General features: G+C 35.8%; 1 protein-coding gene across 1 annotated transcript; it reads left to right on the top strand.

Annotated features, from left to right (window-relative positions):
* The first annotated feature begins 1,167 nt into the window (after positions 1-1,167).
* On the top strand, positions 1,168-19,485 carry LOC123529531 (uncharacterized). Its single transcript, XM_045309896.2, has 5 exons — positions 1,168-2,161; positions 4,030-4,131; positions 6,028-6,213; positions 17,924-18,321; positions 18,830-19,485. The coding sequence occupies exons 1-5, from the start codon at positions 1,597-1,599 to the stop codon at positions 18,863-18,865; spliced, it is 1,287 nt and encodes a 428-aa protein (XP_045165831.2). The 5' UTR covers positions 1,168-1,596; the 3' UTR covers positions 18,866-19,485.
* Positions 19,486-21,998: the final 2,513 nt, after the last annotated feature.

Raw genomic sequence — 21,998 nt, 5'->3', positions numbered from 1 at the left:
GAAAATTAACGAACACCTTAGTACAAATTAGAGGTTACGCTGGTCCTAGTTTTTGTAAGTCAGGAGAAAGGCACTTGCAAATATCGGTTGTTCGAAGTGGCCAATGGTCTGTGGGTGAAAAAATACAATAGGCAATACAACAGTCTTTTTATTTATAAAATACATCTAAACAGAATATAACCATGTAATTTATATCGATATAAAAAAAACTGTTACTATCTGTCCTCGAAAAATACAAAGTTATCATACAAGCTTCACAAAAAGATTTTGTCTTTTGTTCAAAACGATCTTAACAAAAAGGCATTGAATAAGAATGAACTTTTGGGTCAAATACTAGGTCAACTCGTCTTTACATATCATATTTCTATTATCACTTCCTATTTATATGTTAATGTACATGTATACATATTCAACTAAAAGCATCCTTGATATGACACTAAAATTTTCACATAGACTATTGTAATTTGCGGTGACACAGGGGACGTTGATGTTTTTATACTAATAATCTAATATGTGCGCACGCGATGGTATGTTTTTATACTAATACGTGTGCTGATGTTTTATCTTAATACGTGAGCACGTAATACATATTACCTGCGCACGTAATAAGTTATACGTGTGCAAATGCTTTTTTCTTCTAGTAGGTGCGCAAATGTTTTTATATTAATAAGTGCGCATGTACTTCCTAACACGTGCTCACGTGCAGACGTAATAACGCACACTCCCTATTTTTTGATAAAATATTGATAAGGATTAAAGTACTGGGAGAGTTTTTATATGCTGAAGTCATAGGCATTTAAAGAGAATTTTTTAAGGAATTTCGCTATAAACTTCCATTGGTATGTGCATTTTACCCGACTGGGCCATTTTAACGTATAAACATAAATATATGAAATGATCTTTTTCATTATCATGATATTGGATCATGATATTGGCGGTTTATAGTTTGCCAACAAAACCAAATTATCGGGTTTTCACGATAGTATTATCTAAAAACCTTAAACAATAATCTACTGATCAGCATAAATCATATAGTCAGTCATATCCATTAATAATTTAAATTTTACTCTTCAGTAATTTTGTCGCTCGTTATGACATACGATACTAAATAAGTAAAACTATATCCCCATTTGTAAAGGGTCTTTAGTCCTGAACGCCTTTTTGTAGAAGTAGAAAGGGCCTTTGAAAACGCGTTTATACATTTACGAATGTGTTTATATAGAATTACGGAAATGTGCTTTTACTATCGATCGATTGAAAATTATATATTCATCTCAAATACATTTGAAATGAAATTTTATTTGAATAACGAGGTGTAGCAATAGATGAGAATTCAATAAAACTTTATTTCACTCTTTCGGATGTATTGAATATAAAGTTAACAGAAACTGCGCATATTCAAAACTTGTCGACAATACATGGAATGAATATGAACTTGGGATACGAAGCAACTGGATAGACTGTCTAGGCGGTGTGGTTCTATTTTCTTTTTTAATTTTCATTTTAAATAGAACGATGTGCCATTTTATATAATATTTTAACAAAATTGGAAACATGAGTGTTGTAAAATGTAAATAGGTAAGTCTAAAATATGAAATGATGTCGGACAGGAATTTATCGGTTCCTGATGCGCAACTTCCGGCTGAACGGTCCAGTCAAAGTCTATCGATTTCAAATCTCCGAAATAACAGAAATGCTGCTGAAACTTCACGCGCTCAGTTAGTTTCCAGTGATATTCATCGGGAACCAAGGAGACCTTCAATGACCTTTGAACCAGCGAGGCGGGAACACGAAAATAGACAAAATGACACACGTAGAGGAAGTATGTACATGCATAGGGGATCCAACCGTCACCCTGAGCGTGGTTTGGAAGAACGCAGGGCTTCAAATGTCCGAAGAGGAAGTATTCACCAAGTAGAGGAGAATCATCACACTGACATCAGTCGTGATAGCAGGGTTTCAAATGGTCATGTGCCAGGAGAGCGTGGTCAAAACAGCCGCGTATTTAGACATCCGGACAACGTACACTCTACCCATTATCACCAAAGACCGGTGTCAGAACCATCAAGGACATCAGGGGACCTTCCTCCAGTTGATGCTGTGACACAGAGGCGCAGAGATTTTCAAGGTGTATCCTCGGCTAGGACACGTGGAAGTAATTGTAAGTACATGCTTTGTAACTGTTTTCGTCTGATTAATTCAATTTATCTATAGAGCTCGTGCTATTTATTAAAGATTCTCTTCATATTTACCCAACTCGATCTTTAACTTTTAACTATGTGACAAGTCTGCTCAAAGATTCAGCCAAACATATGAAACGATGAATAGTAACAAATAGTTGAAATGCACAACATCCAATATAATTTGTGAAATGTGTGTACTGTACAGGGGGAAGGGGAATTAATTGTGATGAAAATGACACAAATGTTTGAAAACCATTTGTTAAAGGCTTAAAGTGGAATTATGCGCATTTTTCAAGTAAAAATCCAGCTGAAATAGATGTGTATGTAAAAAGGGTGGAGGAAATTATAGCTTTTTACCCAATATACCAAACTCTTCCTGTTACCAGTACGAAATAATAACTTTCCAAATATGACTATTTTATTTTGTCTGGGACAGTCTTTTTAAGAAAAGTCAAACTGCAAGTTGCTTACCTTCAACTTCAGAAATCTCTGCCTATAGGTAAGGGAGATCACTGCGTAGAAGATTGAAGAATAGTCCGATTTCTTTATTTCTAAAGCATCAAATTCAAATACTTATGCGGCATTATCGGTAATTTAACACATTTAAATGCACAGCATCCGAAAATTGCTTTTATAAAACGTTCATCAAAAACACACTATGTGCAGTAAGATGCGCATAATGCCACTTTAAAAATGACAATTAAATTTGTTCTAAATGCAAGTCTACTTTATTCGTCTTTTAGAAAACGTTGTCATTTAATATCTATTGAAGGGAACGTCTCTGCTGAAAACATAAATCAGTACATACTGCTAAACATAAACGACAGTGACATTGAAACGCTATGAACAATAGTATATATTTATTCTCTGTCAAGGTAATTAACTTACATGGCAGATTTTATAATATGAGTAGCAATTTTATATTGCTATTATTCTAGTGTACCATTATGTTTTATCACTGGTCTCTTTTAATGAAACCTATAAGATAAAATTCTTAATTAGGGTGGCAATGCTCTTGTGTGTTATTTTTCTTTATTCATGTAAATAGAATATATATATATATGAATGGGCCGCCGGTCTAGTGGTAACACGCTTGACTGTCAATCCAGAGGTCCGGGATTCGAATCGTGGTCAAGGCACTGGAAATTTCTGAGATGCTCTTGAGTGTCTCCCACCTAACTAACAGGCCTGTACTGGTTCTTTCCAGGAAAGATGGCTTAGCGTGTATAGGTGCTTTAGGCGCGTTAAAGAACCATACTGTCTATTCGCAAAAAGCTAGGCTAAGTTAGCCGGACACGCCTGTATTTAACAGGAGCACCGCCTTGCGGGTGCAGACGCTCATCTGATTGTTTTTGTCTTGTCCTGCCCGTGTGTTTTTATGATATTTTCTAAGTCCAAAAGGCGACATAATTTTTGCAAACAGCATGATGGAGTTGTTCCTTGCTGTACATAGTCAGCTTTTGATGATGAACAAGTGTTGCAAGTTTTAAAGCAATAGCTCTGATAGTTTAGGAGAAAAGCTGACCTAAACACAAAACTTAACCAAGAAATCCAGAAGGGGCCATAATGCTTGCAAAAAGCAATGTAGAGTTACGGTACTTGCTATGCAGAGTCAGCTTTTAATGGCAAATAACCGCTTCAAGTTTTAAAGCAATAGCTGGATGGAGTTATGTTTCTTGCTGTACAGAGTCAGCTATTGATGGTGGACAAGTGTTGCAAGTTTTAAAGCAATAGCTTTGATAGTTTAGGAGAAAAACTGACCTAAACACAATGTATACTATGCCTATTATGTATTGACCAATTAAAACATCCCGAGTTTTACCATCACGAGATTTACCTATTGTAGATGAAGATGTACCGGACAAAGATGATCGATATGTAGTTCCAGCGTTACCGATGCCCGTAGCTATTTTCTGTTGTGTTCTTAACTTCGTTATACCTGGATTCGGTAAGTCATGTCCTCTAAATCCTTTACGCTTCCTCCAGATACATTTGTAGCATATGGGATCCATCTGTGCGTTCCAAAATATTCAAATAACGCCACATAAATGATCACCTCACAATAGGTCACCAGGTTCACGATCAGTATATCACACTTAAAATCTTAAGGTAAAACAGTTCTATTACGTGTATATTCCATATCTTCCAACCCACTTGAAGGATTTTAGCACACCTGAACACGCGATGAGGTTTAAGGATCATTGGATGTCCGTCTATTCGTTGTTCGTCCACACATCTCGTAGTAAACCATCAAGCCAATTACAGTCAAACTTCACAGGAACATTTAAGTGATAACCTTTCAGTTTCCTTCATACCTAGGTCATTTCTATAGAAATATGGTTGCTATGGCAACCAACGGAAAATCTTTAAATATCTTCTTAAAACGGCTGGCCGATTTCAAAATGATTTCACACAAATGGTCCTTAGGTGACCATCTACTAAATTCCTTCAATTAATTTTGATTTTTTGAAAATCATGGCAACCATGGGGCACGGCTAGTTGTCTCTGTATGGCTATGTGAAAAAATAACGATTTTCTTCTTTGAAACTGCTTGTTCGATTTTAAAATAATTTCACACAAATGTGCCTTAAGCGACTTCTTCAGATTATTTTGATTTGTTTAAAATCATGTTCAGTAGGGGCAGGGTTTCTTTTATCTATATGGTTGTGTGGAAAACTTCGAAAATCTTCTTTGAAACCACTGGCTGCATTTCAAAATAATTTTACAGCAACGCGTCTAGGATGGCTCTCTACAAATTCCTTCAGATCAACTTCTCTTGTTCTGTCTGATTTAAAAAAAATATAACAGCAATGTTCTTTGGGTTACCCTCTGGCAAGGTTCTTCAAGTTAGTGTAATTTGTTTAAAAGCATAGCCGTCAGGGGTCGGGCTAGTATCTCTGAATGGCTATATGAAAAACTTTGATAATCTTCAGAAACCGCTGGTCCGATTTCAAAATAATTTCACTGCAATGTTCCTTGGGTAGCCCTCTACTAATATTGTTCAATCCAGCTGCAAATCTCAGTTGAGCGATCTAGGGCCGCCATGGCTAATCCCGGTCCAGGCACTGGAAATTTCTGAGATGCTCTTGATTGTTTCATACCTAACTATAAGGCCATTACTAGTTCTTCCCAGGAAAGACGGCTTTGCATGTAACGGTGCTATACACCGAGCACGTTAAAGAACCATACTATAAATACACAAGTCAGTCGAGTAATCATGACATTGTATCAGATGGATTTATTTCTCTATTCTGAGGAATTCCCTCGCTCCGTCACTCTGGTCTGATTGCTACAGAGGATGCATTTTGTACCCGAAGTTGATGCCTTTGTTTTAGGCGCCTTGGAACGTGTTTATCATGCAATGAGGGCTATATAAATCTGGCATTATATAAATTATTGTTTATAAAACTTGCATCAGTTTTTTGCTTCAAATATACGTTATGCATATGGCGTTTACCTTCCTTACATACCAAAACTGCGACTGGGGTATAATCACCTTCGGTGATAGCTCTAGCTGCATTTAGATGTAATGAGCTAATATAGATTACTCTGTGAGATTAAGACTATCATTTTAACTATTTTACTTTGTTTAACATATACCATGTCTTCTACTATTGCTTCACATCAATAAATGCAATCAACATACTTCATTCTTAATTGTAGCTTACTATATCATGCCTTCAAAGATTTTTATTGAATGAGCCGCATTCAATAATTATGTAATGTTACATGGACATGGATTAAGGACACTATCAGTTATTATTGCTTCAAAATTTGCATCTGTTTTTATGCGAAATACATGACTTTAATTACGTAATATTCAATTTTGCTTCGCACCAAACAGGTTCTATGGCTGCTTCATTATGTGTCCTTTGTTGTGCGAAAACAGATGACATGACGTGTGGAGAAAAGCTTGGTTCATGTTGTACTGTTTTCGGCATTGGGGTGCTCCAATTGCTTCTAGTCGCTTGTTTTCTTATTGGATGGATCTGGAGCTGCATCTGGGGAATTACATTTATTGGAATGTCAGGTAAAATTGTATGTTAAATCGGGAAGTACATTTATTGGAATGTCAGATAAAATTGTATGTTAAATCGGGAAGTACATTTATTAGAATGTCAGAAAATTTACTATGCAAATCGGGAATTACATTTATTGCAAGTCAGGTAATTTAAGGCTACGGCTCAGTGGGGAAAAAATAGCAAAAGCTGGTTCTTGCACAAAATAAGGACATGGTGTTCTCTTTTAGACAACGTGTAGCTAATGAATCTAGATAAAAGAAAACCGTGGGCGGTATTGCTTTAATATCAAGCAAACATGAGTACGAACATACTCTACTTAACACAGAAGATCTCGCACAACTTCGTGTTTAAAATAGAGAGTTCTTGAAAGCAATAGTGAGTTACTTAAGAAATAATACTAGTATCTCATTTTGTAATTTGCCGATGCGAAGGAATTATATCACGAGGGCGCAACTGAACGGCAAACAATTATTTTATTCAAGAGCAGATCACTAAATGAGATATATTATTTCGATCGTAACACGTTACCAATGATTTTAACAAATATTTGCCTTTTATCTGTTGGTTTCTTTTCTAGCGCACCACTATGCTGTTTGACGCTATGATGTAATAATTTTGACCCCAGAAAAATGTAATGTTGCATAATAACAATTTTTAGCCCTCTTTGTTTAATAGGAAAGTCAGAACAGTGCACTAAAGATGGCAACATTCATTGTATTAAAAGGGGGAAGCTCTACAGTATCATATCAAACCGGATTTTGATGAAGGCCAGTCGGAAAATATTGTTGTTTACATGCTCTAGGAATTAAATACAGATAATGTGACTTTGGATTGAACCTTAAATGACCATAGCTAAGGCTTTGTTAAATTAAAAACAAACACAAACAAATATGCAACAGGTAAAGCTACGTTCTAAGATCGCAGCTCCCTCTGGAATGTAGTCGGAGATTCAACGTGTGCGGTTTAATGAAGTATTCGTATATTTGATTGCTGATGATGACATTATTTGTATATGAGAAACCAAACTGGATGACTTCAATACTTAGGATTGTTATGGTTACAAATATTTCGGTTTTAATAGCAAAAAGTTTTAAGTGTAAATACGGAGGAGTTAGTATTCTAGTCAAAGATGATTTGTCTCAATCTATTAAAAAATTGAATCTTGAAAATGAAAATTGCATGTGGTTTACAATAGAGTTTTTTTCATATCTTATAATTTCATTGCATACCGTTAAAATGGCAATCTTATTTTAGCAAATTAATAAATGAATGATTGTACTAAAAGCAAAGGGTTGGGCCACAAGTTTTGCAATCATTATAGGGTTGTCGAACTAAAATTGACAAAATGAGCATTATTTTCTTTGCATGTCATAGTACTGTGAATGATCTATAGATACTAAATAACCGCAAAAAAGAACAATATTTCGAAGACGAAAAAGAAACACACACACACACACACACACACACACTCACTCACACCTACAATAAAATATCCAAAAAATAGAATGAAAGAAAAAAAAATACAATTAGCAAAACCGCACATTATTTTTGTTCGTTGGTAACAGTTATGTTCAAAGTAACTATAATTTTATCCCAAATTATATTATTTCCGAACGTGTGGTTGTTTTGATGAAGTGTTGTACATTTTTAATCTTATTTACGTCAGCGGATTGCTTGTTTATACAATATAGTAATCTGAAGACACTTAAAGGATGGTATGACCGTGTGTTGATAAAAAATATCGTCTCTGCCTCAAATAAAGATGGCACTTGAAATGGTAGGGTGACTTCGGCCAAGAAAGTCCACAATTTCTAGGGGTAACTCGGACCAAATTTTTAACAAGGCATGTTATTTACCGAAATGTTTGTAAAAGTTTGTAGATTCTGAAAATGCCGGCATAAATTGGCATAAATGGTGGCGGGCTGAGAAATCCAAGATGGCGTCCAATATGGCCGCCATAAAAGAAAGGTGCTGTAAAAAAAGGTAAATCCTTTTTTTGTAAAAAAATTAAAGGTTTTCTTACCATTCATATCACTTGTTGATGAATATAAACATGCTGAAAAAGATGCATTGTTTTTGTAGGAAGATTATAATTGACAATACACAAACCATCTTGTTCATGAAATTGTTAACCCAACATTTAAATTGTTTTACCATTATATAGAATGTAAAAAAGTATTCAATAATTTTATCGATAATTTACATTGTTATCATGACACGGATAATGTCATATTATCCATAGACAGGTTTTCAATGCTATTAAATTATTGTGCGCATATTGCCACAAGCAAAGATTTGCAAACAAAAATAGAGTATATTATTGCATAACTTGAAATATATGCACCTTGACAGAACATTATAAAACGTTTTTAAAACATTTCGACGATGTCACTGAAATAATTAAAATTCTGTAAATCAGTTTAACAGGAGCTGAAAAAAAATAAACATCGTCATATTTTCCAAAAAATTATATAATCATATTCGGTTTTAAATGTCAAAACTGAAGACAAAGTGACACTATTACCCTGCTTAAACGTAAGAAAGATGCCATATATAAACTATTTCTTCAAACCCCTTGATTAATAGTTGACTGATAACCTATCCCAAAAGGGGATATGGTAGGTTGACAAAAATGTCGCCCCTTTTTCGTTAGAGAAAGGGGCATCGATCCTATGATGCGTGTATGTGGTCGCACGGTCACCATTTTTTTTATTTATAACGGTGTCCCTTTTAAGTGTAGTGAGAAATGTTCTGTGGGAAGGAAGTGTGCTGGGGTAACAATTTCTCAGTGATCATTGCTGATCAGTGTGGAGTGATCACAGCTCTAAGTACTTTTCACGGAACATTGATCATCTAGTAGTGTTCACGGACTGTGAGTACTACTTATTGGGTAGTGTTCACGGTACTGTACTGTGAGTATTGCTCACCGGGAAGTGTTCACGGCACTGTGAGTACTGCTCACTGAGTAGTGTTCATGGTACTGTGAGTACTGCTCACTGAGTAGTGTTCACGGCACTGTGAGTACTGCTCACTGAGTAGTGTTCACGGAACTGCAAGTACTGTTCACTGAGTAGTGTTCACGGCACCATGAGTACTGATCACTGAGTAGTGTTCACGGTACTACGAGTGCTGCACACTGAGCGGTGTTCATGACACCGTGAGTTCTGCTCACTGAATAGTCTTCACGCCACCGTAAGTACTGCTCGCTGAGTAGTGTTCACGGTTTTGTGAGTACTGCTCACTGAGTAGTGTTCACGGCACTTTGAGTACTGCTCACTGAGTAGTGTTCATGGTACTGTGAGTACTGCTCACTGAGTAGTGTTCACTGCACTGTGAGTAACGGCACCATGAGTACTGATCACTGAGTAGTGTTCACGGTACTACGAGTGCTGCACACTGAGCAGTGTTCATGACACCGTGAGTTCTGCTCACTGAATAGTCTTCACGCCACCGTAAGTACTGCTCACTGAGTAGTGTTCACGGTACTTTGAGTACTGCTCACTGAGTAGTGTTCACGGCACCGTGAGTACTGCTCACTGAGTAGTGTTCACGGCACCGTGAGTACTGTTCACTGAGTAGTGTTCACGACACCATGAGTACTGCTCACTGAATAGTCTTCACGCCACCGTAAGTACTGCTCACTGAGTAGTGTTCACAGCACCGTGAGTACTGCTCATTGAGTAGTGTTTACGGCACCGTGGGTACTGCTCACTGAGTAGTGTTCACTGAGTAGAATTCACGGTACTATGAGTACTGCTCACCGAGAATTAACTTAAGGACATGTTTTTGCATAAATACTTTTGAAATCTGAACATTGTCCTGAAATCATATGCTAAATATATACTTTTATCTATCGGATATTTGAGTTTCATGATTATTTGACTTTTTGACCTTTAATCTGCATAATAATTTTAGGCAATTTATGTTAAAAAGATACTTTTAAAATCTGACATATCGTAGTAAAATATTAAACAGAAAAATAATTAAAATTTGTATGAAAATGTAGACATGATGGTGTGTTTAAACATTGTAGTCATCAGTACTTTTGTGGCGGCCATCTTGGACGCCATCTTGGATTTCTCAGATCGCCACCATTTATGCCAATCTATGCCGGCAGCCTAATAAATTTCAAACCTTTACGAACATTTTGGTATATATCTTGCCTTGTTAAAAATTGGGTCCGGGTTCAACTTTTGAATGGCCTAATTGTCGCCCTACCAAAATGTTCTGCGTCTTTTTAAAAAAGCCGCTGATACAAATTTAAGTATCCCGAAAATAAATGTATGAGATTGCTACATTTATTTTGCTTGCGCGCGTAGTGTATTTGCGGAAATCTGTTTCCAGAAAGGAAGTATGGTGGTGGTTATTGGCTTGGAGCTACGGCTCTATATTGTTTTCGGTTATTTTGCCTCCCCAAATGTAGTCGTATCTACTACAAGAAGCCGGGAAGCAGAATATCCAAGCGGCAGGATGTAAGGAGTCAACCGATTGGTCACACCTACATGCTTCGGTCCAACGGGCGTTTGCGTTTTATGACAGTCTATTATTAATTCGAGGTCTCTAATATAAAATATAAATTCTGATTCAAAGTAGTCTTTCTTTGCAGATAGTTAAGATATGCTTATGTCATGTACCGTCGTCACAGAAGGTTACCCCTAAATGTTTATAGTAATGTACAGAATCAAGCTTAGTGCATAGAAAATAAACAGCAGGAGGATTTTGTTTTGACAAAGAACAATACATTACTTCTTTAAAGCCGGATTAAATTGCACTATATACTAGTATTGTTTTGTCCAGATAGATATATTGTTCAAATCAGTATTGGCGGTTGTTTGAACTTACCGCCAGGGAACTGTCATCGGCACTCTCAGTAGTGAATCGGCTATATCATTGACGTAAAATGAAATATACCATATAGGCCCTATCACTGTGCCTTGTGGCACGCCGGCTGTTACGTATTTTTCATCTTACAAATATTCTTTGTTTGAAAACCAGGGAAATATATGTGCGAAAAAAAATCGTTTTAAGTATAAAGATAAGACCTGTCGCTGAGGATTGTACGTGTCGATTTCATAGTGTCAAAAGCCTTGAAAATCTGATCATAAATGTAAATAAGCTGGTAGAAGTAGAGTGGCCCGGGAGAAATCAAACTCGATATTTATATATAAGCTTATTTTAATGTCAAAAGTTATATGATATTTTTTAAACATTATCCGTTCCATTACTTTTCTAGGACAACTAATAAGAGAAACAGGTCTGTAGTTCGATTCATTTTTCATTCTTTTCAAATAATGACATCACATTTGTGACTGTCTGAATACTATGATATTCAGAAAGATGAATAGATAAATTTAACATAACAGCTAATGGTTTTGCAACTTATATATGAGCCGCGCCATGAGAAAACCAACATAGTGCATTTGCGACCAGCATGGATCAAGACCAGCCTGCGCATCCGCGCAGTCTGGCCAGGATCCATGCTGTTCGCTTTCAAAGCCAATTGCAATTAGAGAAACCGTAAGCGAACAGCACGGATCCTGACCAGACTGCGCGGAAGCATGCTGGTCGCAAATGCATTATGTTGGTTTTCTCATGGTGCGGCTCATATTAAGTTTCCTTTAACATTCTGTGGTTTATAGCATGTAATAAAATCATTTCAATTTGGAATGTTGAAAAAATCGTTACGCACAGGTGAAATTATATGTATGTGCAAAATCAGTGCTATTACCATGCATTGAATTAACAAAGGAATATTGTGTTAACAAGGTTCACTGTTTACATGAAATAAATATTTTCACATTTTGAAAACTGACAAAGTAGATAGTTGGGAATGGCTGCAGTTCACTTATAGCGTTAGTATCGTCCATATTTATCACGACTCTCCTGGAACTTGTTCATAGAGTTTGCAACCGACAATCCATGACTTTTAACCGGGGATCATACGCTGCTTTTCGTTGAATTACACTCTGTGTAGCATTGAAGGTTCCATGTACACTGCCGTACGAACACATCTGCGGATGTCTCTTAAGTTGTATTCGGTACTAGTGACATGTGTAAATGTTGAGTTCTGCTCCACCAGATGGGACTACAGGGCGTGGACGGTAGTATGCATTTCCTCGACCGTACATGATCAGGCGCAATCAGACCGATCGTGCAAAACATTTAATTCTTTGTCGTGTTGTTTTTACTTTTTCAATTTTGTTACGAGATCTGCTCGTTTTATTAGCTTGGCTTCAAAGCTAAGGTACTCTTGGATCAAATTCTCTTGGACGAATACTCCGTCACCTATTTTCTTTTTAGCGTTGTGCACTCTCTCTCCACATTTAGAGGTTGTAAATTTAACAGTTACTTTTCGATTGTAAGTGTCTGCTGGCTTCCCTTTCCTGTGATATATCTGTCTATATCTGAGGAGGTTAAGGCTTATCCAACAGCATTATTGTGTTTTAAAATATTGATTTCAACATCCTCATCCGACTTGCCGTTGTTGCCGGGGATCCCTGAAATGTCGAGACAGAAATCGGCGTCCGTACTGAGTAAGTTCATCATATTCGCCATAAGGTGACTTAAGTTCAGATTTTGTTTTAGCTTTTCTCTCTTTAGATGAATAATCTCATTCCTTAGATGAGTGTTATTTCGTATTATATCCTTTATATCTTGTCTGAAATCTTCGATGATCTCTTCTTTCAGTGTTGCTTTCAAGTCTTTGTTTAATATCGGATGAAATCCAGTTTTATCTTCTAGTTAAACTTCATGTCTGAAGGTGATGTGGTGGGTAGGATAAAGAGGTATGTAGTGTCAGTATCAGCGTCATTGGGTTCGAAATAATACCAAACTCACCCTCACTGTTAGAAGTATAATCCGTATTTAATACAGCGTCTGATCACTAAGGTAATTGTTGCTCTGAAATGCATAGCGGGACATTTACTACAGCCAGACAGTGTTTAGCCTACTATTTTATGTTTTATGAATTATTTACATATGATATATACACCATTTTTAGCCCGACTTTTCGAAGAAAATGTAGAGCTATTGCACCCGCCCCAGCGTCGGCGTCGGCGTCGCCGTTGGTTAAAGTTTTTGATAAAGTCAAATATCTCTGTTACTATCAGAGCTATTGACTTGAAACTTAAAATATTTATTTACTATCACAGTCTTCACCAGAAGAAACAATCCCCATAACTCTGATTTGAATTTTGACAGATTTATGCCCCTTTTTAACTTAGAATTTTTTTGTTAACGTTTTTGATAAAGTCAAAAATCTCTGTTCCTATCAAAGCTTTTGACTTGAAACTTGACTGAATAGTTATTTACTATCACAGTCTACACTAGGAGAAACAATCCCAATAACTCTGATTTGAATTTTGACAGATCTCTTCACCTTTTTAACTTAGATTTTTTTGGTTAAAGTTTTTGATAAAGTCAAATATCTCTGTTACTATCAAAGCTTTTGACTTGAAACTTAAAACAGTTATTTACTATCAAAGTCTACACCAGGAGAAACAATCCCCATAACTCTGATTAGAATTTTGATAGATTTATGCCCCTTTTATTGGCAAAGCTCTAATTCAGAATCAAGCACTGAGAAAAGTCGAGCGTGTTGTCTTACGGACAGCTCTTGTTTATCATTTATTGTCAGATATACCTACAGCTGTATCATTTTAATTGCACAATCCATATTATGATGTTGATCTGTCATGTAAGTGGACAAATTTAGAAGCCAGTTTTAGAACACAAAAGTAAGCACAATAATTATGTTTCAATCTACTTAGATTATATAAGTAAAAATCATCTTTAGGGAATTGTAGACTTTCACAGTGAGTTTGACAGGTCCGCATGTTTTGTCATTACTTTCTCATTTTCTTTCAGCTGGTTTTGAACTTGTTCTGCAAGGTGCATAACTCTTGGACCAATTTTTCATGAATTATTCCCCTTTTTACTTAGAATTTTAGGTAAAAGTTTTGATGCACTTTCACTCTGTCTCTGTTATTACTGAATGGATTTGATTCAAACTTAAAATAGTTGTTCAACATCATCACCCACACCATATGATGCAAGGTGCATAACTCTGGCACTAATTTTTCATTAATTATTCCCCCTTTGTACTTAGAATTTTAGGTTAAAGTTTTGATGCACTTTCACTCTGTCTCTGTTATTACTGAATGGATTTGATTCAAACTTAAAATAGTTGTTCAACATCATCACCCACACTATATGACACAAGCTGCATAACTCTGGCACCAGTATTTAATGAATTATGCCCCTTTTTGCTTAGGATATACTTATATAGTGTTTTGATACATTTTATCTTTACCTCTCTTATTACTTTAAGTTGATATTTTTGACATAGACTCAGGCTGTTGTGCAATATCTTCATCCACAATTGGAGTAATTAAACACTCCAGTGACAGCTATAGTTTCCTCAGATGTGCCCAGTTTCACTATCCAGCATCGAAATAGTCGAGCGCGCTGTCTCCTGTGACAGCTCTTGTTATATCTATATGGACATCCTTTTATAAGGAAATGTCCATCAAAGTTCCAAAGGATATTCTTATAGCTTTTATTTAAATTTTTAGATATCGTGTAATATGTTTATCTTTGATTTACTAAACAGTTCCGCCACGTGATATATTAATCCGAGTGCGTACTAATTATGGCATTGATGGCCGAAGGGCACATCAAAGACATCATAACAATTTAATTTGACCAACGTTGCCTATACTTTAAACGAGCGTCGACGTCAAAGCTTTATTACATTAATGTATTATCAATTTTATGTAATGGCTTTAGTTCACTCCTGCGACGTCAAACATGTGATACAATGTATTTAGATTTAGGATACAAATATATCGTAAAATAATGAAAACGCCCGAAAATGTTGGCGATCATTAATGACTGCAAGGTCAATACTTACGTACAAGTCAAATGGTTTATCGCGGCCAGAAATTTGTACAAACCGGACAGAAGTTGCGAAATTGTCATTTGTGCAGGAAAGAAGCGTTGTCCAGTACTGGACAGGTATAGTGACATACGTTTAAGATATCATGCTTTCTGCTAATGCAGGTAAACTTGTGTTTGGTTAAATTTCAACAGAGCACAATTGTCTGAACAGTGTACAAACTCATTACTGTTTTTTCAGGCAAGGGTGGAAAAAAGTGGTAAACAATGAAAGCAGTAACATTTTTATTAAAAAAAAAACAACAAAAAAAAAAAAAAAAAAAAAAAAAAAAAAAAAAACAACAACAATGAGACAAACATTTCCAACATCTTTGGACGGTTCAAAAATCCCATGTTAAGGAATAAGGTCAGTAATTCGGTCGAAAATGTGCTTCCGTGGTGTAGTCGAAAGAAGTCCATAATAAATAGATCCTAATTTTCCCATTTTTTGCGCAAATTCGTGTAGAACGAGTGCTTTAATCACCATTTTTCACTACTAGAATACATTCTGCATGAAATGAGACGGTTTTCATGTTCATACACCCCACATGGCAAGTTTTGCAGATCGAAACCGGAAGTAGGTGTTTATTGCGCGGACGAGAGCAAATATGCGCCATTTTTAGGGTAGCAGACCACAGCTGACTGGCATTTCACTAGGAACTACATAACCCCCTATTTTCTTTTCATTTTTTCGTTAATTTGTGATAGAACTTCCATGAAAAATAGGTGTAGGAAAAAGTGATGCTCTCTAAAGATACGTAAAGACGACCTGAAGTTGTCGTTTTTTTATATGAAACAAAGAAGGATTTGAATTACTGACCTTTAACCTTTAACATACGATAAAGCCCGAAACGCGTGAAAATGTTCCGAATGTAAATCGGGTGAAGTAGGCGTTTTAAGTATAGAGTTAGATTATGCGTCTTGATACTGTACCAGAGGGGTCGGTCAATTGTGGGTTATTGATTACACTGGGCGAGTCTACTTACTTATTACTTTAGGATGAAAAAACGTGTTTTTTAAATGTTGCTCTTAAACAAGGGTGGCGGTTGAACTACAAAAAGTACAACAACAGTTAATTCACAACAAATCGTACGGTATGTTTTATAATCAGTAGAAGCTAGTCGTATTTACGCTTATGAGACCTGTTTCACCCATAAGTAAAGAATTCACAGGTCCATCATGAAATATTTTCCCCAGCGCGCATATACTTCACTTATTCCATATCATCGCGGCGGCCGCGATCAACAATATACTGATACTGCATGTTTGACCCCGGGAAATGTATTACATTTTCAGTAAAACGAAAAAAAAAAAATAAATAAATAACAAGAGGACCATGATGGTCCTGAATAGCTCACCTGTCTCCACGACCCAATTTTCATGAAGATCCATTGAAAAATATGGCTTCTAGAGAGGTCACAAGATTGTTCTATTATTTAACCTAATGACATAGTTTTTGAAGGCACATGACCCAGTTTCAAACTTGATCTAGATATTATCAAGGTGAACAGTCTCACCAATTTTCATAAAGATCTCATGAAGAGTATGGCCTCTAGAGAGGTCACAAGGTTTTTCTATTTTTATACCTACTGACCTAGTTTTGACCACACATGACCCAGTTTCAAACTTTATCTAGATGTTATCAAGGTGAACATTCAGACAAATTTTCATGAAGATCCATTGAAAAATATGACCTCTACAGTGGTCAAAAGGTTTTTCTATTTTTAGACCTACTGACCTAGTTTTTGACCGCAGTTGACCCAGTTTCAAACTTGACTTAGATATCATTAAGATGAATATTCAGACCAACTTTCATACAGATCCCATGAAAAATATGGCCTCTAGAGAGGTCACAACGTTTTTTTATTATTTGACCTACTGACCTAGTTTTTAATGGCAGGTGATCCAGTTTCAAATTTGACCTAGATATCATCAAGATGAACATTCTGACCAATTTTCATGAAGATTTATTGAAAAATATGGCCTCTAGAGAGGTCACAAGGTTTTTCTATTTTTAGACCTACCGACCTAGTTTTTGACCGCAGTTGATCCAGTTTCGAACTTGACCTAGATATCATTAAGATGAACATTCCGACCAACTTTTATACAGATCCCTTAAAAAAATATGGCCTCTAGAGAGATCACAAGGTTTTTCTATTATTTGACCTACTGACCTAGTTTTTGATGGCACGTGACCCAGTTTCAAACTTGACTTAGATATTATCAAGTTAAACATTTTAACTAATTTTCATGAAGTTCCAGTGAAAAGTATGGCCTCTAGAGAGGTCCCAAGGTTTTTCTATTTTTAGACCTACTGACCTAGTTTTCAACCGCACGTAACCCAGTTTCGAACTTGACCTAGATATCATCAAGATGAACATTCTGACCAACTTTCATAAAGATCCCATGAAAAATGTGACCTCTAGAGTGGTCACAAGCAAAAGTTTACGGACGGACGGACGAAGGACGCCACGCGATCACAAAAGCTCACCTTGTCACTTTGTGACAGGTGAGCTAAAAAAAATAAAGAAAAACAAATCTTACTCATATATCAAAACCGATTTGTTTTTCTATTGAGAACGTTGTTGAATAGTTGACCAGTATTTTAAAAGTGGATAGACTTCGATAATTTCGAAAATGCCATTATACCATTTTTAAAAAGGAAATGTTGTGTGCCTAGAATACAATCATATTTTTTTCATGATAGATCTATCTGTCTTGAAAAAGTTTATTATAAGTTAAGTGTATTTCGAGTTGATCAGTTTTCTTTTATTTTGATTTAAGCATCGTATTACGACGATGACGACGACGAGTATAATGATGACTATTACACAGACTCAAACAACCCTGCTTACAGGGCTCGAGTGCGCGGGCGCACCCCACTTCCGACTCCACAGATAGTCGTCGATCAACCATACCCGGGAATTCGTTACGAAGATATTCAACGTGACCGCCGTCGTCGGCGGGAAACCCAGCGCCGGTCAAGGTCACGAATTTCACTCACTCCTTCCAACCTCATATACCCTATGAGAGCACCGTCCAATATTGCATACAATTCGCCACCACCGCCATACCAAGCTACGTTGTCTCCACCGCCGCCATATCGTAGAGAGCAAAATAATAGGAGAAGAGAAAGTATTAGTTATGAAATTACAAACAGACAGCCCGACAGACAAAGACAGGTAAATGCACGCATTATAATTATACTGATGTTTTACCTTATGTTGTAAGAGAACAATTTGATTGCAAAACTATACAGATTCATATTACTAACCGCATATTTGTACATTGTTTAAATACACATTTTCTAAGCCAAGGATAGGAGCTATGGCCATTTAAAATATATAAAACATCATTTCGAGAGCTTAGAGCGAAACTGGTCTATCTGTATATAGAAATAAAAGCAGATAGACCAGTTTCGCTCTAAGCCCTTGATTTGTTTCTTATTGCTCAGTCGCTTCTGTATATCTTATTTTATATGTATATTTAACAATGTAACTAGAAGTGAATTCGTTAAATAAACTTTCTGTTCTGTTCTATAAGAAAAATTGTCACGTCCTTCTCTAAATTTCATTGGATATTGATCGATGTTTTTTATATGGCCACACTATGAGATAATATGGATATATATGCATTGTTTAGAAACGATTACACGCTTATCTGTGACAGTTTCAATTCTCATATTTCCAGAATACCGACGTTATACATGAAGAAGAGTACAGATGACAGAGCTTTGATATCTATTAAGGAAAGTTTCGTATATAGATGGAATGAAAAGTTAATATAATGTCAAACCCGTAAATAAAAATACTCATCAGATAAACAAAAAGTGGTATTCATTTATAGGTGGTATAGGTTATAACACACTAAATAGCCAACACTATATATTCTATATAAAATGACAAGTTTTCACAATGCTGCAATACACACCTAGACCCATTTTAAATTTCTGTAACTTACATTTTCTTGTAGAGCAACATTTATACTGTAAAAATATCCAAAGAAAAGTAGGGGTCATGTCTGATGCAAGAAAAATATTTCTGGTCAAACGGACACACCGTAATTTTTACACTGGAATGACAATCACAATTTAGGGTAGGGGTGTATGAATAAATGTCACATGTTAAATCAGTTTGGAGTCTTTTTTCAACATGCAAATGCTACCAGTATGTCAAGTATAGGCATGCAATATGATTTCAACCAATATATAGCAATGATTTCAAGGAAAAATCCTTCTTACAGCAAAAAAACAAACAAACTGAGAACTATTTGAATCCGCCATTATGCGACTACCATTTTTACATCGGTGCTCAGGCTATTTAGTGTCTGTATGCCTATATATATATATATATATATATATATATATATATATATATATATATATATATATATATATATATATATATATATATATATACATACGCCGAATATAAAATAGAAATTAAACGAGGTGTCTTTAAAAAAAGTTGTCATTGTTCACAGGTGATCATTTGATGATACAAAAGTATAATAAGTATCATAAACATTTTGCCACTATAAAGTTTAAGGGAAATAGCTACAGCAGAAAAAAAAACTGGTATTAAACTAAAGGTGTTCGTTTTGAGCGCTACAACATTTTTGAGCAATTCGGAATATGGTTATGTACAAACAGGAATGATTACGCTCAATGCTGATTTGAAAATAAATATTTCATTATTTGTTGAACACTTATTGTTTTAAAACATCCATTAATAACATATTTCGTTTTTCAAAAATCAGGTTACAGTTGGCTAAATTCATATCAAACAAAATAATCGTGTTCGACCTAACCTAAATTATTTTACGTGATCATGCGACGAACACATTGTGTTGATAGTTCATTTAGAGTACTTTTTGTTCTTTAATTCCTGGCTTATGTATCCTCTGTGGTTACAACAAAAATGTTCTTTAACCATTTTATAGGTTTGGTGGCATAACCCACAAGTTATAATGGGTTAAACGATTCCTATCAATAAAAAATATTGTAGTGATTTTTCACTACACAGGAGCCGAATTACAAGAAATACAATGTTATCTGGCTGCTTAGCTTAACAGACAACAATGATGGACAGTACATACATGTAAACCACTACTTACAGCCCATGTATTTCGAGACTGGAGCAGATCGATGCAGGAATATACAGAGATACGTCTGAACAATATGGATGCTGGGACTCGACTGACGCTGGTTGGCTGGAATTCCCGCGTGCTGCTTCAGTGGCGTCACTTCTGCAGGTCAGCGACCCCTTCCATCGCTGATCACAGGCCACTATTCACTACAATATCCTTTTGTCTTATCGACCCCCCCCCCCCCAATAAACACAACAAAAACCCAAAACAAAACACTATTTCTCCAGAGAAATGCATGTTTTGACTTCTAATTATGACAGAGCATTTTTACTAATAGAACTGTTAATATTTCAAGATTTGAATAATCACCCCAGTAACTATCTATACAGCACAGGTTACCGACAAGATGCAATGGGGGAGTGGCTTGACCTACAGGTATAAATAACAATTTCTTTTTTGTTTTAATCCTGAGATATTGAATAAAAAAAGCAAAGACAAAAGTCCAGTACGAAAAGACATATTCAAACAATGGAGTCACACATACAGCATTCCACATGAAAATAGAGGTACGTGTAAATTTATCCACATGCACATTTACTGAGCACATGTATACATATAGCAATGATAAAAGCACAGAAGCAACAAACAGCAGTAACATGACACCAACAATTACAATTTTTCTATATTATATGACAATGTATCCGTCATGTGAAACCATAACATTATAACAGTAATTTCATGAACACATTCTAAAACACAAATATGCTTATGTGGAGATTTTTTTTAAAAGTCTGACTGAATACATCAATGTCCCGTAGCAGTAAGATTGTCTTGTGATATATATCATCCTTTACCATTGAAAATTTGTTAAAGAGGTCCACGAGCCACAAGGACGGTGTGACACCACCGCTAAATGTTGCAGTTTTGACCTTAATTATTTTATTCGTGACTAGAAACTAAAAGGCAGCGAGCCCAGAACATAACCTTACTATTCCTTGAAACCAAAACATATTCTTACCATTGATTGCACAGGGGTCAAAACTGATATCCATATTTTTCTTATTCTTCCAATATAATATACCTTTGGAGAGTCTTGTCCTTCAGACCTGGTTAAGGTTAAAAATTGCACTTGAAGCGACAGAGATAAACGAAATTCAGATTGCAGCAGCTAAAACATTAAATTACGCGAAATACAATAAACTGCTACAGTTCAATTAATTTGAAATTTCACTGGTGACAAGGTATACTACATCCTTAACATCAAGCTTGCGACATTTAACGATGGTTGAGACAATTAACGTCAATCTTGCGACATTCAGCGGTGTTGCGATATTTAATTGTGCCACAGAAGGTGTATTTAAGAGTTGTTCCTGCGTAAGGATAACAAAACGAAATTCATGTAAAATACAAGGACATATGTACAACAGGAAAAGTCACAGTTAAAGAACAGTTTACACTTATACAGGACTCCGCTTCACAGCAAGCGATAGTATATATGTATATATGTGCACTTGCAAATTACTCACATGTTGGAGTTCTGGATCTTTGTTCTTAGAAGTCATGTTTATTAGCTGTAGAAGTCTTGTAAATTACATGTGGTGATATCGCTAATTTCCTTATTTGCAATGGAACACCCGCTTTTCAAATGCTGTTGCTATGAAACGTGAAAATTAATACCAAATCAATACATAATACATGACAAGACGCGTTGATTTCCAAGAAACACTAAACTGTTTAAAAGAACCAAAGTTGCGTATTAAAATGACTCTTT

This window comes from Mercenaria mercenaria, chromosome 13 (assembly GCF_021730395.1).
Source record: "Mercenaria mercenaria strain notata chromosome 13, MADL_Memer_1, whole genome shotgun sequence".
Taxonomy (NCBI): Eukaryota; Metazoa; Mollusca; class Bivalvia; order Venerida; family Veneridae; genus Mercenaria; species Mercenaria mercenaria.
Note: the sequence above shows the minus strand (reverse complement) of the source record. Positions and strands in the feature narration are given on the sequence as shown.